At 51.7% G+C, this 13,340-nt stretch overlaps 1 protein-coding gene across 4 annotated transcripts in view; it reads right to left on the bottom strand.

The window, feature by feature from the left end:
* Positions 1 to 585: 585 nt before the first annotated feature.
* The window catches only part of Myh14 (myosin heavy chain 14), a 58,322-nt gene continuing 45,567 nt past the window's right edge, over positions 586 to 13,340 (bottom strand). For all 4 annotated transcript variants that reach the window (XM_050121290.1, XM_050121289.1, XM_050121288.1 and 1 more), the window contains 9 exons: positions 11,163 to 11,375; positions 9,986 to 10,147; positions 9,206 to 9,334; positions 7,971 to 8,059; positions 7,775 to 7,898; positions 6,168 to 6,376; positions 3,035 to 3,143; positions 1,413 to 1,585; positions 586 to 1,139 (listed from right to left, as the gene is read on the bottom strand). In XM_050121290.1, the coding sequence (XP_049977247.1) occupies positions 986 to 1,139; positions 1,413 to 1,585; positions 3,035 to 3,143; positions 6,168 to 6,376; positions 7,775 to 7,898; positions 7,971 to 8,059; positions 9,206 to 9,334; positions 9,986 to 10,147; positions 11,163 to 11,375 (1,362 nt within the window). In that variant the 3' untranslated portion in view covers positions 586 to 985. The remainder of the gene's footprint in view (positions 1,140 to 1,412; positions 1,586 to 3,034; positions 3,144 to 6,167; positions 6,377 to 7,774; positions 7,899 to 7,970; positions 8,060 to 9,205; positions 9,335 to 9,985; positions 10,148 to 11,162; positions 11,376 to 13,340) is intronic.

Below are 13,340 nucleotides of genomic sequence, written 5' to 3'. Positions count from 1 at the left end.
TGGGCAACAAAAGGTGAAAAGGGCTGGGAACAGAGTTTCCCAGAACCCCCTACGGGACCTGATCTTTTGGTCTCCTTGGACACTGGGGCAAGTATGGGCCTTGGCCTTGGTTTCCTTGATGACAAACGCGAACCTATTCTCTTACCCAGAATGTATGAGAGCCACAAGATTGGGAACTTGAGTCCTAGAACCCAGGAAGAGAGTACTGGGGAGACAGGTGCTTATGAAAACTGTCTTCATGTGCAGATAACCAACCCTGGAGCCAGGCAGTGTGGGGTTTGGGTCCTGGGTCACTCATCCTGTGTGCCCTGAGGCTATGGGCTCAGCCGGTTACTAACACTCTGAAATGGCTGAATATGGAATATGCTGAGGAGACAATGGTTTGCCTAGCATGTAGTGGGACACCGAGACTTTCTACTGTGCAGTGACTACCAGGTCCCTATGAGGATCTCACAGAGTACAGCGTGTAGTGGGACACCGAGACTTTGTGCTGTGCAGTGACTGCCCCGTCCCTAGGAGGATCTCACAGAGTACAGCGGCAGAGGAAGCCCCTCACACTCTCTCCAGTTAGGAATACAGCCATGGTGAAGGATCCAGGCGGGTGTAGTTTATTTCTTCAGTCCTGGAGCATGAGGGACCTGAATACTACCCTGTCGAGCACACAGATCTCCCCTACCCCGTAAAAGAGGGCAGGATACTGGGAGGGGATGGAGGCCCCCTGCCTGCCCTCCGCAGGGGACAGGCCTGTGGAAAATGGGAGCAGACAGGACATCCTTGCCGTCCATGCTCATTTTGTCCCCTTAGTAAGAGTGACCATTCTTGCCTCCTGCCTCCCAGCTCCTTGGTTTAGGACCTCGATTTGGAGTCCTGTCCCAGTAGGGTTCATTAATGCCAGAAAGTGCCAGAGGGCAGCATTATTTCAAAGTACAAGCCAGGAGGGATACTGGGACAGGCCCTGTCCTTGGGGCATCTGGGACAGACTGGGTCACTGGGGTGTGGCAGGGGGTGGAGCCTCAGGTTCCTGGGGTGGTGCATGCCCAGGCTCCGCCCCCTCAGCCTCCTCTTCATCAGAAGCCACGCCCTCCTCCAGCCTGAACACCTGGCGAACAGTGCGCGTGGTGAAGGTGAGTGGGCCGCGCCTGTGGGAAAAGAAGGCGTAAGTGCCGGGGGCGGAGCAAAGATGCAGGCAGGGATGAGAACACAGGTGCAGATTGGGACAAGAGAAGCTGAGCTCAAACGCTGGCAAATGGTCCAACAGGTGCACATGGCACCTGAGCAAGACTGAAAAGCACAGCGGGGAGGCCAGGGAAGCCACAGCTTCCTCCCCACCGCAGGGTCCAATCCCCACGCTGGTCTTCCAAACTGAGTCTTGCTCTCCTCTCCTGGGTGGTACCAGCATGTGGGTAACTTACCGGAGCCTGTTCCTCAGCGTGGTCACCTCCCTGTTCATGGACTCCGCGGACTCAGTGACGTCCTCCAGCTCCCGTTGCAGCCGCCGCCGACCAGCCTGCGCCCGCGATGCCTCCTCCTCTGCTTCTTCGAGCTGCCTCTTGAGCTGCTTCAGCCGGAGGTTGCTTTTCTCCAGCTGAGGGGGGGGGGGGACGGACGGACCATGTCATTCCCTGGTGTCCCCCAGTGCCTACAGCAGCTATGGTGACCTACTGAGACCTTCACGGTTATGGCTACAAAATATGCGGAAGATAGCTGGGTGTTGAGCAACCGAGACCAGACAGTTAACTATCCAAGGAGCAGAGAATAGCCGACCCTCCCTGTAAGATCCTGCCCCTCACCCACTGCCTGTGTTCTCTGGGGTGTAAGGGCACATAGTAGGCCTGAGGGAAGGTGAGAGGGATGCGCCTCCTGGGCTGCAGAGTTTGTGAGCCCATCACTCATGCTGGGGCGAGGTTTCTTGGTGATGTCTTTAGCTGTCTTTGAGTCACCTGTGGCCCTGTAAATGACCCCCAATAAACTCACTGGCTTACCATCCGGGCCTGGTGGAATTAGTCCCATAACCTGTGCCCTATCTGGTATAAACACGTGGCTCGCTGGAAATCACGTGACAGCATTGGCGGGACACTGGCACACTCAGAGCAGCCCCTTCCCATTTACTGCTCTTCTTTGCCTCCCCAGGACTGCTGGGTAAGGGGCCAGCCCTAAAATAAACTTCCTCATGTCCATGTCTCCATGAAACCCAGTGACCACATCAAGTTCTGTGTCTGATCTCCCCAGTCACCTCTCTTCTGGGTAAAAACATACATCGTGTGACTTCATTTGTCTCATGTAATACAGGCTGGCCTTGAACTCAGTATGTAGCTAAAGATGACCTTAAACTTCTGGTGGTCCTGCCTTCATCTCCCATGTGCCGTGCTGGGGATAGAAACCAGGGTCTTGTGCATGTTAGGTAAGCACTCTACCAACTAGCTCCAAGTTCATTTCTTATACTCCCCTCTCTTGCTTACTTCATCAGGGCCTTTGAACTCCTGCTCTTTCTACTTGGCTCTTCCTCCCCTGTCAGGTCTTAATTCAAATGTCCTCCAGCCCTTTCCAACACCCAGTGGACAAGGCTCTCCATTCCTGTCTTCATTCTTCTCTTTCACAGTCCTTATTAGAGCCTGGCATTATCTTTGGTCCTGTGTATGATAGCTTTACTGGGCTAGTAATGTGAGCCGACAACACCTTATTTCCAATACCTAGCAATGTGCCTGGCATAAAGCGCATGCTCAATAATCCTCTGTGGAATGAATAGCAAACAAGGCATAGCTGAGCTTTTAAGGACACAGGGATTCTATCTGAGCATAGACCTGGAGTCACATACAGGCTTTGTTGCCTACAGACTACGGGATATTTTTCATTGTTGCTGCTGGTTTAAGAAGGGGTCTTTCACTGTAGCATAGGCTCTCCTGGAACTCATAGCAATTCTCCTGCCTTAGCTTCCACCATAGCTGGGATGACCCACTTAGCCACCTGCCAGGCCAGGCTAGCAGTGTTATTTCCTGATTTTGATCCCACTGTTTGTGGTGATGCAACTGCTCACCTGGTCCCGGAGCTGGTCAGCCACCCTGCGCTCTTCGTCCACCTGAAGAACCACCTCCTTCAGTCGCTTCTCAGCTCTGCGTACCAGCTTGCCAGAGAGAATGCGCTCTCTAAAGAGAAGAGCCCAGGAAACCCTCTGTCACCACAGCATTTTTGGTGCTGTCCCATCCTTGGGTTTCTTCCCTTTTCCCTACCATCTAGCTGCCTCCCACTCAGCCAGACACTGGCACTAGGCTTCCTTCTGAAAGATAGCTATGTTCCTAAAAATGTCTCCTGTGATGTTGACGGTTTTGAGACAGGGTCTCATGTAGCCCAGGCTGGCCTCAAATTCACTAGGTAGGCAAGGATGACCTTAAGCTCCTGATCCTCCTGCCTCCACTTCCCAAGTATTGGGATAGTAGACATGCACCATCATGCCCACTTTTTGTGGTGCTGGGGACAAAGCCCAGGACTTCTTGCATGCTGGGGAAACACTCTGGCCCACTGAGCCTCAGTCCCCTCCTGTCTCTGGATGTGATTTACATCCCTTCCGGACCAAGGTAAAGACGCTGAACTGGGAATCAGGAATCCCAGCCAGCCAGCCTATCTGACCTGTTTGTCTATACACCGCATAAGGATTATGGGCATCACACCTACAGATGTGTACAGCAGACCCACGGTGTCTCAACAGCCAGAGGCTGCCTGCTGTACTGGGATCCCTCAGTGATGAGTCTGATTAGCATGGTGGCTCTTGACAGGTAAACTCAGCTTCTATTGCCATTGGTTCCTTCTTCATTTACTTGTGTGTGTTTGTGCACATGTGTGTGTGCCATGTCATGTGCTAGAGGTCAAAGGGCAGCGCTCAGTTATTCTCTTCTGCTGTGTGGATCTTGGGTGTTCTATTCAGAACTCGGTAGCAAGTTCACTGAGCCATTTTACCAGTCCCTTCTAAACAATGTTAATATTTTGGTTGATTGTTGGGGCCTCAAAGGTTTTTGCACCCCCAGATCACTAGGGAAACTAGGAATGTTAAACACAGGGGCCTCTTCCCAATGGAGACGATAAACTCGGCTTCTTTCCTGCTCAGAAGGCTGGGGGTGGATGTTGGTAATGACCTGGTGACCGTTTTGCTCTCTGTGGTGGCAGATCACACCCACGTTTTACTACAGAGGCCAACTTCATCCAAATCCCCCAGAATGATTATCCCAGGCTCTTCTCTCCCTGGACCATTACCCATCCTTAGGGGAGATGTCACGTGTGCTCTATGGCCTGCAACCCCTGTGCTGTAGGTCGGAGACTGACTGTTGCGTGGAAACCTTTCCCCAAATTGTACTGTGTTTTAAATATGCTGGCAATGACCCACCCGGGATTAGGTTCCCCGAAGTCTGGTCCAGGTCAATACAGGTTTTCGTTCTCTCCTCTTGGGTCAGCTTCCCTGTCTGACAACCTCAGTTTTGTTTGTTTGGGGCTTTTGTTTTGTTTTATGGGACAGGCTTTCTCTGTGTATGCTTGGCTACATGCACAGAAACTCTCTGTGAAGATTAGGCTAGCCTCAAATTCACAGAGATGCATTCATTTTTGCTTCTGAGTTCTGTGATCAAAGGGCGCACACCTAGCCTGATGGTTACTTTTCTAAGTTTAATTTTCAAGCTGGGTAGTGGTGGCGTACTCCTTTAATCCCAGCACTTGGGAGGTGGATCTCTGTGAGTTTGAGGCCAACCTGGTCTACAAGAACTAGTTCCAGGACAGGGCCCAAAGCTACACAGAAACCCTGTCTCCAAAAAAAAAAAAAAAAAGACAGGATTTCTTCATGCAACCCCGACTATCTTGGAGCCTACTCTACAGACCAGGCTCAAACTTACAGATATCTGCTTGATTCGGCCTCTGGAACGCTGGGATTAAAGGCATGCACCACTACCACCCTGCTTGACTGTTACTTTTAATCAACTTAACAACCTAGAATCATCTAGAAAAAGAGTCCTAATGAGGGACTGTCTGGGTCAGACTGGCTGTGTCTGTGGGGACTGTCCTGACTGTTAACTGATGGAAAGATGCAGCCTGCAAGTGGGTGACACTCTTCCTGGGTCTGGGTCCTGGACCATGTGTCCTGCTGCCTTGACTTCCCCAGAGTAGTGGATAGCGATGTGACCTGGAACTGCAAGCTGAAGAAACCCATCTTCCCTAAAGGTCCTTTGTCGGGGTGTTTGTCACAGCGACAGAAGCAAATTTAGGACAGTGTGCGCGTGTGTGCACACATGTGTGTGTGTGTGTGTGCGCGCGCGCGCACATGCGTGAGCTTGCACATGCTCTTGAATATGGTCGGGGACAGCCTCAGATGTCAGTCTCTATCTTCCACCTTGTTGAGAAGCAGGGTCCCTCACTTTGCTTGCCAGTACACAAGGCTAGCTGGTCAGTGAACTTCCAGGGACTCTCCCGTCTCTGCCTCCCATCTTACTGTAGGAGCGCTGGGTTATAGACACATGCTACAGTGTCTGGTTCCATGTGGGTGCTGGGGTTTCGAGCTCAAGTCCTTCCACTTCACGACAAGCACTTTCTCCACTCAGCCATCTCTCTAACCTGGCTTCTTGGCTCTAAATATGAATAAGTATGGATATCGGGCTAGATACAACTGCGGCTCTTTGTGCCCAAGAAGGAAACACAGAACACACAGACACTGACCCAGGGCCCAGCATCCTTTTATCTAAGATGATGGTTTGATGGGGTAAAGCGGTTGAATTCTCACTTCTTCCTGTTCCTACACCCTTAGATGTAACATTTGACTGTGGACTTGAGCTGTCCCAGGACTTGCTCTGCTTATGGCTAAAGTGGTACAGTGTTAGCTCCCAGCCTTTAGAAGCCATCGACAGTGTCCCTTACTCTTAGGCCCACAGCTCTGCCTGCTGGAGAATGAGAGGCTACAAATCAGCCTAGGCAGTCAACCCTCTGACAAGCAAATACAGCAGACAGATCAACCAAACACAGCACAAAAGAGCCTGCCAACCAGGCCAGATTCAGAAGCAACAAAAAACTTGTTTTAGGGTCACTAAGTTTTAGGGTATTTTGTTACCCAGCAGAGACAGCTGCAGTACTGTCGCCTAAACTGTGCTCCCCGTGGACTGTAGTTTCTTTCAGGACAAAGCCTCCGCCCTTCTCACCTGCTCTCCTGCTCCAGCTGCTCCTCTGCCTGGGCCAGCTTGGACTCAAGAGCAGCGATCAGCATCTTCTGTCGGGCTCGGGCTCCGGCATCCTCTTCACCCAGGCGACCCCGCAGTTCCTGGATCTGCCGCTCCAGCTGCTGCCTCCCACTCTCAGCCTTGGCTGAGAAACTGCGCTCAGCAGACAGCTCTGTAGTGAGGGTCTCTACCTGCAGCAGGAGAGGAGATAGGACATTAGTGGCCACACACGGCTCCTCCTGGGGTGAGCTGAGCCAGTGGCTGTTAAGTGCACAGCGCAGAGATTGGTGCTACTTAAGGACTCAACATCACTTCAACAACCAGGAAAGACAACCCACGGAAAATGGTACCTTTTGCTTTTTAATGAACAAGAATGTTTCAAATTTATTTAAAATTGCGCAAAATTATTTAAATCTATTTAAATTTAGTCTTAACATTTTTATTTGAGATAGTGTCTCATGTAGCCCAGGTTGAGTTAGAACTCACAATGTAACTAAGATGCCCTAGAACTCTGAGCTTCCTGCCTCCACCTCCCAAATGCTGGGATGACAGGCGTGCACCACACGGCCACACAGCCAGGTCTGGGATGACAGGCATGTAACACACGGCCAGGTTCAGCTCTGCTATTTTAGTGAGCCCCAGAGATGGTCACAAACTTGTTTAAATGTTCTAAATTTGTGGCTGTGAAATAGGCTATTTCAGGCCCTTCACACTCTCCTCTGCACCAGGGTCACCTGAGGAGCTTGTGAAAAAGAGGTAGGCTCGGGCCCCTCCCACCAGAGACTCTGAGCCCCAAGTAGCACAAGCAGCAGAGACCTGTGGTGTCCTCTGAGGAACGACCTGGGACTCAGCCCAGGCTGGTTAAAGCTTCGGCATGGTGCCTCCCAGGGCACACTCAGGAGCCCGGTGGCCCTCCTTCAGCCTTTGACATTTTCATTGTGAAATAAGAACGGTGACAGGAGCTGGCGAGGACGCCCTTGGTACAGGGCTTGCCTAATAATACAAGGAGCCCTGGTTTCCCAGTACAGCACAGTCCGGTTTGGTGGCATAAGCCTGTCTTTACGGATGGAGGCAGGAGGATCAGGAAAGCAAGGTCAGCCTCAGGCTACAAAAAGAATTCCTGGGCTACAGGAGACCCTGCCTAAAAACTAAAGAAGAAAAGAAAAAGTGCTGTATAAGGCTAGACAAACCTGGGGCTGGTTTGTTTGCACACAGGGAAGGTTGCAGAGGGAGGGTTGCTGTGACTTCAAGACCAGAAGCAACACCCCACACTTCCACCTTCTCTGCTGACTCCTTTATTAATGTGTGAAACCATCCACTCATACGTCAGGGCTTGCTTTTTGTATCCCTGGCTAGCCTTGAACCTGTGACAATCCCCTGACTTAAGTCTGGAGAGTCCCAGGATTCTGGCTGTAAACTGGCACACCTTGATACATGGCTTCAAGCCTGTCTGAGAGTCCTCAGAATCACAGATGAATCAATGAGCCCTGCCTTCCTGATTCACCCTTCTCCGGCACATCAAATGCCCCGCTTGGCTCGCTGGACAAGAGCGCCCCAAAGGCTAGGACGGGGCGGGGCGGGCTGCCCACCTGCAGCAGCAGCTTGCGGTAATGGTCCTTGAGCAGCTCCGAGTTGTTCTGCTCTTCCTCCAGCTCCTCCTCTAACTGCCCCAGTCGCCCCTCCAGCTGCCGCTTCTCGTCCAGGATGGCGGTCCTAGAAGAAGGGAAGGTGTTGGGAAGGAGGCCGCAGGAGGAAGGTGCTCGCCCAGGAGGGCAGGATACTCACTTGCTAAGGTTGCTGTTGGCCACCTCCTCTGCCATCTCATCTCTGTCCTGTTGGGCCTGCCGCCGGGCTCGGTCAGAGGCAGCCAGTTCCTGTATGGACCAGCCAGGGGCAGAGTAAAAGAAATTAGGACTTTGGCATTAACCCTCCTGACTGTGAGCCTATGACCTCCATCAGGCCTCCCCTTAGTGCTAGCCACAGTGTCCCCCAAGCCACAGTGTCCCCCTCCCCTTAGTGCTAGCCAGTGTCCTGCTTCCCAACTCTTCTGAGTTGGGTCCCCTGCAGCCGGGCTCCCCTTCCATGTCTTTCATCACTGGGCCTCCTCCGACCCCCACGCCACCCACGGGCCCTCCCTCCTACCCAACTGTGCCTTCTTTTCCTCTGCCTAACACCTTGTCCTCAGACCTCTCCCTCGCTCCAGCTTCCTGCTCCTCCTAACTTCCTGACGCCTGGCTTCATCTTCCCAGGACTGGCTTTTGAGGTTCCTGCTCTGACTCTGAAGAGCCCACAGGACAAGATCCCCACTCCCAATAAAAGAGGGCACCAGGGCCAGGAGCTGATACAGTGATGGCGCAAGCCTTTAATCCCAGCTCTTAGGAGGCAGAGGCAAGCTCTGTGAGTTCAAGGCCACCCTAGTCTATAAAGTGAGTTCTAGGATAGGCTCCAAAGCTACAGAGAAACCCTGTCTTGAAAAAAAAAAAAAAGAAAGAAAAACAACAATAAAACAAAAAACTAACTGATGGAGGTGGGTCTTGTATCTTATCTGTTGCTTTCATTGGTTAATAATAAAGAAACTGCCTTGGCCCTCATAGGACAGAAAATTAGGTAGGTGGAGTAAACAGAAGAGAATGCTGGGAAAAAGAAGCTGAATCAGGGAGTCGCCATGATTCTCCCACTCCAGACAGACGCAGGTTAAGATCCTCCCTGGTAAGCCAGCTTGTGGGCTACACAGAATATTAGAAATGGGTTAGAACAATATGTAAGAGCTAGCCAATAAGAAGCTGGAACTAGCCTGGCCAGGCAGTGTTTGAAAGAATACAGTTTCCGTGTAATTATTTTGGGGCATAACCTAGACATGCTAGCGGCCAGCCCCACCGCTCTTATTTCAACAACTAACAAAGGCACAGGGAACCACCCTCACCTAGAGCCTCCAACAAGGACTGGCCCACTCCCCCAGGCCCTCTAGGGAAGCCCTGCCCACTGGGGCCTCCCACTAAGCCCCACCCACACAGTCTCACCTCCTGCAGCCTCAGCACCTCTGCTTCCAGGCCCTTGAGCCTCTTCTCACTTTCCTTGTTCAGGGTAAAGATCTCCTCCCGGGAGCTGCGAGTCTCCTCCACCTCCCGCCACAGCTCCTTCATCTGGGCCTGGGTGGAAGTACCATGCAGGTTAGTTGAGCTACTAGAATAGAAAATAATTAGCCCGTGGCTCTGTGGGCACTTCCTGGGAGTGTGAGGAGAGGCCAATACCAAGGGGAGCCCGTGAGAGAGGTGGGTTACACTGGGAAAACAGTTATTATTACTATTACATGCCTGACAAAGGGGTTAGACAAGGGATCCTTTCTCTGGGTACATGAACTGCTGCCCCATAAGACTATAACACAGGCACCTGCCATTTTAAATAAAGTATAGGCTGGGGTGTGGCTTCATGGTAGAGCTCTGCCTAGAATCCCCCAGTGAGGGGCTGGGGTGAGGCTCAGTGGTGGAGCCCTGCCTAGAATCCCCCAGAGAGGGGCTGGGGGTGACTTAGTGATACTCTGCCTAGCATTATTCAAGGTCCTTGGTTCCGTCCGCAATGGCACTAAATTTATTACCTAATCAAATAATGGGCTTAGATGTCAAAGTCTAGCATCTAAATGAATGAAATGCAGCGAAAAGGAGCACATACACACCTGAGGCCAGCTTTGCTGGAGCTGCTAGCTAAGCCAGCCACTGCTGCTGTACAGATGACAGCGGCACACCTGGAGCCCGGCCTCACCTGGTGCAGGTGACAGCAGCACACCTGGAGCCCGGCCTCACCTGCATCTTCCTCAGCTGCTTCACGGCCTCTTCCTTGCCCTGCCCAGCGGCGGATGTCTGAGCCTTCAGCTCCTCCAGTTCAGCCTCCAGCTTCTTTCTGGCGGCCACGGCCAGCGCCCTTTGCTTCCGTTCCTCATCCCGCTCCACTTCTGCATCTCTGAGCTGGGGGGCAGGTGTAGGAGAGGTCACAGGTCATGGCACCCAGATTCCCTCCAGGCACCCATTCCTTGGAGGGAAGTAGGACTTAGAGAAATCATAAGAACTCATGAAACAGAAAGTAACAAGGTCAAAAGCTTCCCTCCCTGAGACCACACAAGTAGTAAGCACTGGCCAGAGAGAGGAGACTCTTCAGTGAGCACTCAGTGTGTGCTAGAAGCTCCTGGGCGTCAGCTTCCACATGCGCCCTGGCAGGCTTTGCCTTTCAGGCCGAGTTAAGCGAGTCCCAATCAACTGAAAGGTTTCTCTCCTTTCTATGGCAGCTTGATGCCCTCTCTATTAAGGGTAAGTATAAGTGTGGTAGTTTGAATATAACTGGCCCCCAGAATCTCACAGGGAGTGACAATATTAGGAGGTGTGGCTTGTTGGAGTGGGTGTGGCCTGGGTGGAGGAAGTGTGTCACTGTGGGGGTGGGCTTTGAGTTTTCCTGTGCTCGGGATATGGCCCAGTGTCTTAGCCAGCTTCCTGATGCCTGCAATGTAGGACTCTCAGCTACTTCTCCAGCACCATGTCTGCCTGCTGCCATGCCCTGTCATGATGATAATGGACTGAACCTTTGAAGATCTGGCTGTCCTGGAACTTTGTAGACTAGGCTGGCCTTGAACTCACAGAAATCTGCCTGTCTCTGTCTCCCAAGTGCTGGGATTAAAGGCGTGCGCTACCACCACCACCAGGCCTATAAGAGTTGCCATGGTCATGGTGAACTTGGACAAGAAGTCCATTTAAACTTCCTAAGGAAAAGTCTAGAGACACCTGCATGTGACTTAGGCTGGCAGTGAGGGGCAGGAGGGAGGCTGTACATGACACCTGGTGTGTCACTGCCTCCTGTCAGAACACAAAGATGGCTTTCTGGATGGGGACAGCAAGGGGACCCTGATGGAAATGCTCCAAAGGGGAACTCCCTTTTCGCATGCGTTCATCAGGAGGGACAGGTGCCCCACAGCCACCTGCTGGGCAGTACCTGCTTGGCCAGCTGCCTCCGCCTCTCCTCGCCTGCATCGTCACGGCCCTGCAGGTCACGCTCGTGCTGAGCCTTCAGGGCTTGCACGGTCACCTCCAGGCGCAGCTTGGCGTCCTCTGTGGCGGTCAGCTCATCCTCCAGTTCTGTCACCTGTGTCCGCAGGTCATTGGCTGCCTGTTCAGCCACCCGGCGGGCTCGCTCCAGCTCGTGCACCTGGTGGGATAGGAAGTGAGTCCGAGTCCTGCCATGACAGCTGGGAGAAGGGCCTCAGTGAGTCATTCCCCACTCACACTGCTTACTAAGCACCTACCTTAAATCATCTTAAATTATCTGAAAACATTTTATGGAAACCTGTATGTGACGTTCAGTTTTAATTGTTGTGACACACTCTAAAATCGCCTGGGAAGAAGGTTTCAGCGAGGGGCTGTCCAGGTCAGGTTGGGCTGTGATGACCCTTCTGTGTTAATTGACATGAAAGGACCGCCCACTGGTCTGGGTCCCGCTCTTTACTGTGAAAGTGACCAGTGCTTCTCAAGTCCCTGCCTTGACACCTGCTGGCGGTGGACTAGAAGCTGGAGTTTAAACCCTTTCTCCTTCAGTTGTTTCTGCCAGGTGTCACCATAGCGGCAGAGGCAGAGGCATAGCTAGGATCGTGTGCACTGTGTAGGCAGAAACCCCCTAATCCCAAAACCCCAATTTACAAAAAAAAAAAAAAAAAAAAAACCACTTGAAGGGCAACAAAAGTAAAATATCCCAACAGGTGTGTCCACAGGCAGCCCACTGGCATGTGGCCTCATTATGGACAAAGCCTGTCACAAAAGCATGCACTAGGAGCTACAGAAATGCCCTAACAGTTAAACACACTGCTGCTCTTACAGCGCCCTCTTCTGGCCTCTCAGGGTACTGCGTGCGCATGCTGCACATACACACATGCAGGCAAAATATTCATACACATAAAATAAATACATTAAAAAACTAAAAAAAAAAAACCCAACCCAAAACCATAACTATGGATTGACAGCTGGGGAACCTGCATGGGGCCAAACTAGGCCCTCTGAATGTAGGTGACAGTTATGTGGCTTGATCTGTTGGGGGGGGGAGTGCTTAGGCCAGGACCTATCGCAGGTGTATGAACTGGTTTTTTGGAGCCCATTCCCTATGAGGGATACTCTGCTCAGCCTTGATGGGGGGAGGTAAGTGAGGGGAGGGGCTTGTCCTGCCTCAAGTTGGTATGTCAGACCTTGTTGACTCCCCAAGGGAGGCCTTACCTCCTCTGAAGGGGGGATGGGAGGGGGGATTGGAGGGGGAAATGGGGATGAGGCAGGAGAAGGGGAGGGAGGGGGAACTGGGGTTGGTATGTAAAATGAAAAGTAAATTTTTTTTAAATAAAAAAAAACAAGAAAGGAAAAAAGGTCATAAATTTCCTTAAACATGAGTTCTGCTTCTTGTTTGATTTTTGGTAACAACTGTATAGTCAGTCCTCGAGTCTGTGCTCTGCAGAGGGAAGTATCGGACGGTGAGGTCAGGAAGGTGGACACGGAGGGAAAACTTCCAGATGTAACTTTGTCTCAGCCAAACACAGTGATGAGAAATGTAAAAACCACCTGAGCAGACTCCAGTTCAGACCCTGTGAGGTCAGTCGTCCCCTGCCCCGCAACTCACCTGCACACACACACACACACATGCACACACACACATATACACAAACACCACACACATACACCACACACGCACACACACACACATATACACAAACACCACCACATATACCACACACGTACACATACATACACACACATACACACACGTGCACGCACACACATACACAAACACCACACACATTCACACACAAACACCACACACGCACACACACATATACACAAACACCACCACATATACCACACACGTACACATACATACACACACATACACACACGTGCACGCACACACATACACAAACACCACACACATTCACACACATACACCACACGTGCGCGCGCACACTCGCGCACACAGACACACACACACACTGCTGCATTCCAGTCTTCCCTGATATACTTGCCATGACCTTGAGGTACTCAGGTCACGTGCTCATTCACAGACCCATGACTATGCTGAATTTACATGTATGTGTGTACACACACACGTGTGCCAATGTAAAAATAAAGGCTGGACGAT

The sequence above is a fragment of the Alexandromys fortis genome, unplaced genomic scaffold (assembly GCF_014885135.2).
Source record: "Alexandromys fortis isolate MF-2015 unplaced genomic scaffold, M_Fortis_MF-2015_v1.1 scaffold_161, whole genome shotgun sequence".
In the NCBI taxonomy this organism is placed as follows: Eukaryota; Metazoa; Chordata; class Mammalia; order Rodentia; family Cricetidae; genus Alexandromys; species Alexandromys fortis.
The sequence above is the reverse complement of the archived record's forward strand: the minus strand, read 5'-3'. Positions and strand labels throughout refer to the sequence as shown.